This window comes from Apis dorsata, unplaced genomic scaffold, assembly GCF_000469605.1.
Source record: "Apis dorsata unplaced genomic scaffold, Apis dorsata 1.3 scaffold_68, whole genome shotgun sequence".
NCBI lineage: Eukaryota > Metazoa > Arthropoda > Insecta > Hymenoptera > Apidae > Apis > Apis dorsata.
Window position 1 is genome coordinate 1,435,564 of NW_006263366.1, and position 4,889 is coordinate 1,440,452.

At 44.4% G+C, this 4,889-nt stretch overlaps 2 protein-coding genes across 2 annotated transcripts in view; both read right to left on the reverse strand.

Annotated features, from left to right (window-relative positions):
* The window catches only part of LOC102678486 (delta-like protein 1), a 3,514-nt gene extending 1,056 nt beyond the window's left edge, over positions 1-2,458 (reverse strand). The window contains exons 1-5 of the mRNA XM_006610092.2: positions 2,240-2,458; positions 1,505-1,608; positions 1,230-1,386; positions 723-845; positions 102-232 (exon numbers count right to left, since the gene is read on the reverse strand). Coding sequence (XP_006610155.1) covers positions 102-232; positions 723-845; positions 1,230-1,386; positions 1,505-1,608; positions 2,240-2,382 — 658 coding nt within the window. The 5' untranslated portion in view covers positions 2,383-2,458. The remainder of the gene's footprint in view (positions 1-101; positions 233-722; positions 846-1,229; positions 1,387-1,504; positions 1,609-2,239) is intronic.
* An 816-nt stretch (positions 2,459-3,274) lies between these two features.
* LOC102678614 overlaps positions 3,275-4,889 on the reverse strand; it is a 5,680-nt gene continuing 4,065 nt past the window's right edge. Inside the window, exon 3 of the mRNA XM_006610093.1 lies at positions 3,275-4,844. Coding sequence (XP_006610156.1) covers positions 3,933-4,844 — 912 coding nt within the window. The 3' untranslated portion in view covers positions 3,275-3,932. The remainder of the gene's footprint in view (positions 4,845-4,889) is intronic.

The window sequence follows — 4,889 nt, forward strand, 5'->3', positions numbered from 1 at the left end:
GTTCGAGATAAATTCGAGATTCGAGAAACAATGAAAGCTTAGATAGAGTTATGGTTCGTGTGGAGAAAGGAGAGAGCTCGGATTAGAAGGGGATAACCTACGCGTTTGACAGAGAAGCCCGGTCCAGCCAGGTTCGCAGCGACACTCGAGCGGGCCCTGACACGTTCCGTGCACGCAGCCTGGCAGAACGGCGCACTGTTTGCATTTTGGCCCTTGCCAACCCAATCGACATCTGGAAGAAAATCGCAGCTTATTAAAAGCTTATTAAAATCATCCTCGATCTCGTGAAATTTAACCCCTTGAGGCGCTCGAGAGGCGAGTCTCGACGTCGTTTCGTGCGGCAACTCGAGTGATTTATGCCAGATTTCGTAATCTTCGATTAATAGGAGCGCATTTGAATGATATAAAATTATTTTACGTTTTACGCCATTTCATCCAAAGATGAAAAAATCGTCGAGGATTAAATTTCTTTTTAATCAACGTAAATACCCGATCCCATCTCCTTAAATAAATCGAATCGAATAAGAAATTGTTAAATTTAAACTGTAAACGCTTTATCAAAGGGAGAATCACGATCGATATTCTCGCACAGCTTCTCCAAGCTTTTAAATTATCAGCTACGAACGTTAATGGGGCGAGGGTCGATTCGAACGATTCCATACCCTTCGATCCATCGGCTACCGGCACTGATAACCGCTCATTACTCGGCTATTACGGCTTACCTGCATTCCCCGGGCTTCTCACAGTACCCTTGGCTGGACAGACAATCGGAGGCGCAGATCGGTTCCGAGCAGAACATGCCTTTCCATCCTGGATCGCACGAGCACTCGAAACTCACGTTGCAGCTAAAAGTGAGAATTCAATCGTTTCGTCCAATCTTTTTCACCGACCGTGAAATATTTCAGGAAATGAAGGGAACGCGTTCAAAGTGCGTTTGAAATTAAAGTTTCTTAACTAAAGTGAAGCGAAATCGATACGGTTGTTTCATTGATATTTATTCGTTGAAATGGATACAATGGTTGCCAGTGACTGGCAACCGCATCGCTTCTAGAATATTATATTACCCGAGAAATTGAAACCTGAATCGGAAGATGATCGCTATTCGCTTCACGCAATCTTATTAGGTTAACGGGTAACTTGTCATCCGACTTATAGCTTGCATCTGTCCTCGATCATTTCGATCCAACGAACCGTGTAAAAAAAAGGAAGAAAGAGAAAAGGATTTTTACCTGCCATGTTGACATCCTGGCAGAGCTACACACTTGTCGCAAAGCTCGCCGTAGAAACCCAATTTGCAGCGACATTCGCCTGGTCGACGGCAGTAACCCTGAAGAGGGTCGCATCCTTTTCGACAGATTGGTACGTCACACAAATCGCCAGTCCATCCTGGGAAAGAAAAAGTTATAGGAAGAAGAATATCTATTTCGTTTTATTGCGCCATGTCGCGTATGAATTTCATCGATCTTTGTCTCTCCTTATAATTCTTTTCTTTTTTTTTTTTTACCTGGTAAACATTTCACTTCTCCTGCCTCGTCGCAGACATAGTGCGAGTTTGGATGCTGAGAGGCTGGTATCTCGCACGCTTGCTTCTTCCATTTGGGAACATATCTAAATCGAGCGCAGAGAGTTAGTTTATAGTAATAAAATCGGCTAAAATTTCTGATAAAAATTACAGGTACCGTGCAATTTATTTTAAACGCTCGAGAAACAAGGTACACATTATTGCATTAGCGGTTGGGCAATTTGATAGACGTGCGGTTTCAATTAGTATGGAGGTACTTAAAATATGTAGAATAGTGGAACGGGCGATAAGAAAGGGAAACGACGTAAGATAAGATCTGGTAACTATCCACCAATTATACCCACAAACAATACCCACATGATACGAAAGAAACGCATTCTGATCCCCGATAACCACCTTATTATTTTCTATAATCAACTTTTTCCGTCCTCATAATAACAAGCCTTCCCCGTTTGTTCAACGTATAATTAACAACAGAATTACATACGGTGAATAAAATTGTATAATTAACGCGTTTTCAAAAATATTGAAAATTCATACAGCGAGAGATTAATATCGACAGATATCGAACAGATCTCGAAGAATCTTCGCGAACGAATGTTCCCTCGAAAGCGGATGGAAGATAAAAATCGAATTACCGCAATCTCGTGAAATAACAATTGAAATAATAAATATAGAGAAATGGGAGCGAAGATCGTAATTATCGGTGGATAATACCTGGGTCCGGACGCGAGCGCACCAAAAGGCAGCAAACCTCCCATGCCGAGTATCGCGGTAACGGTTGCCGTATGTCCATTGTTCAGAACACCCAGTTCACCGGGACCGATCAAGAGGCTGAGGCAAGCGAGCAGCAGTATCATCTTTGCTTGACTTCCGAGTCAAGACTGAGGGCGACCGTGTCCAAGGCTTCGGCTTGGATAACGGGACCTTGTTCGAGGTCACGGCACACTTTTTCATCGTTCTCTCGTACCACTATGGCGTCCTCGCGCCGTGTGTGCGTGTATCGAGCACGCGGCTACGCGCGTGTGTCGCACGGTAGCGACTCTGCCTTCACACAGGGAAGGCACAGCTCTCCCCGTTTGCGTTTGACTCTTTTTCTTTTTTTTTCTTTTTCTTTTTTCGTCCACTCACGACGAGTTTATTATTATTCGCTCGGGAAAGTTCAATGCACCTCCTCGACTCGATGCCAGGAGGAGGCATTCCCCTCCCGGAGAGTTCACCAAAGAAAGGAAATGGACGTCCCTGCAACTTTCTCGGGAGTAGCTCTGAACGCCGGAATGGAATTCGGGCGAACTCCCCGCGGGCCCAAGTCTCGCCGTTTCCGTTCGTCGCGAATAACAGTAGTTCTCCGATTTCTTTCGGGAATATAGATAATTATTGGAAAGATCGTCGTTCTTAATAGATAGAATTTAACTTGCGTCCTGCGTAACGGGAATTTCTTTTTTATCCGAAAGAAAAAAGACCCTCTCTCGCGTGTCCAAGGAATAAAAACGTGATTGATTCTCGTCGTAATGTAAATCCATTCGATACGGGTCCCTTCTAAATTCTCAATGACCAGGTCTTGGAATCCTCGTTTCTCTTCTTTTCTTTTTATTATTTTAATCCTGGGATAAGAAGGTGAGCCTGGGATTCGGACGGGTTTTTATCAAAACTAAGGCGCTTATCCTCAAACGCGAGCGATCTTTTGGAGAAAGACGTAGTATATATTTCAGGATTTGTTGTTAGGAATTTTCGTTCGTACAACAGAGTGGATTATCGGTAGAAGTAAGTTTTATTTATAGTTTAAGAACTATGTACAAAGTTTGTCGAGCTACTATTTACAAATAAATACAGCGTGGTGCGCGCCTCGTATCGGCCGCTCACTCTTCTTCATTTTCAGTTTGATAGGAACTCTTTTACAGTCTGTTCGTTTCAGTGTTGAGCAAGGAGTTATTTAATAATAATCTATTACATATACAAAAATAGCTAGATATCTTTTGTACATTTCCACGTTTAGAAATTTACAGAAGTGGTTGCGACAGTCGTGATTAACACTCTTTAGAAACTATTATACTTTACGCGATAGGTAACCGCGTAACTTAAATTTACTCCAATTTATTACTCCTTATATATCTATAACCTACGCAAACCTACGGAATTTACATCGTTAGTAAAAATTGCAATATTCGCAATTGTCGTTCGTAACGCGATACAATGATATAAAAAGATCCTCGATCTTCGTTACGAATTTTCACATCCCCATCTCCTTCCCTCTTCGGATTTCACCAGAAATATCATCCATGCTCCGTCAGAGCATATCCCTGAGTTGTCTCGCGATGTTTTCGCCGCCGTTGTTTCATCGATCCATAGCAGTTCGTGCACAATAGCAAAAAAAGAAAAAAAAAAAGGAAGAAAAAGGAAGCATTCATCTTCAAACGTGTTCGGCCGAAATCTTGTCCTTTCTGTATATCTTGGTCAGCACGAAACCGGCCACGAAGAGGACGGCACAACCGAAAGCCGCGTATATGTCCCAAGAATACAGTACTTGGACGGGTGCCTTTATCCTCTTAACCTGAACGAAATTAGGCGTCGTGTCTACTTCGATGGGGAAGCTACCTGGTCCGTCGTTGGAGGCGATCCTCACGAGATATTTGGTCCCAGGGAGGAGAGAAATCTGCGCGCAATTCGAGTCGGTCACTTGATTTCCCATAAGACCTCCTGTCTCGGGCTCCCACGAAACCACGTACGATTCCTTGCCCTCCAAACGATCCTTCAAATCGATCCTGTCGTTGTAAGCGTTGCTTGTAGACGGGGCGTCGTCGGCCTCGAGATCGTCCTCCGATCGATCGTCCTTCCTCCTGAAGAAGAATCTTCGAAATATGTCGTCCGAGATTTGCGAGTCCTCCTGGCTCCTCCACTCGGCGAGAACTTTCTCGCCGTACTTCTCCAGGAATAATTGCCTCACTCGGTTGTTGAATCTGACCTGTTGCAGGGACCTCTGCTTCTGAAGCTGGGTCTGCACGTCCTTCCAGGAGATGGTCGCCTCGTACAAAGGTCCCTCCTTCAACGATTCCAATTTCGGAACCCATTCCTGCCAACTGTAGTGCTTCATCCCGTTCTCCATCGCGACTATGATCCACGTGTCCGGTCTCAGATTCGGTGTACGCTCACCCGGGTAATAGCCGGCCACTCTCCACTGCTTGTACAGCTTGCGCATCACCACGGCCACGTCGAATTTGTCGAGATCGAGGGGCGCCTTCTTAGGAGCTGGTAACATGGACGGTAGATACTTCTCCTCTATCCTGGTTTTTCGATAGGTGCAGGCCGTCTCACAGGCTGGACACTGGAAAAAAATATGTTACGTGTCTCTTTTGTTCTTTTTTGTTTT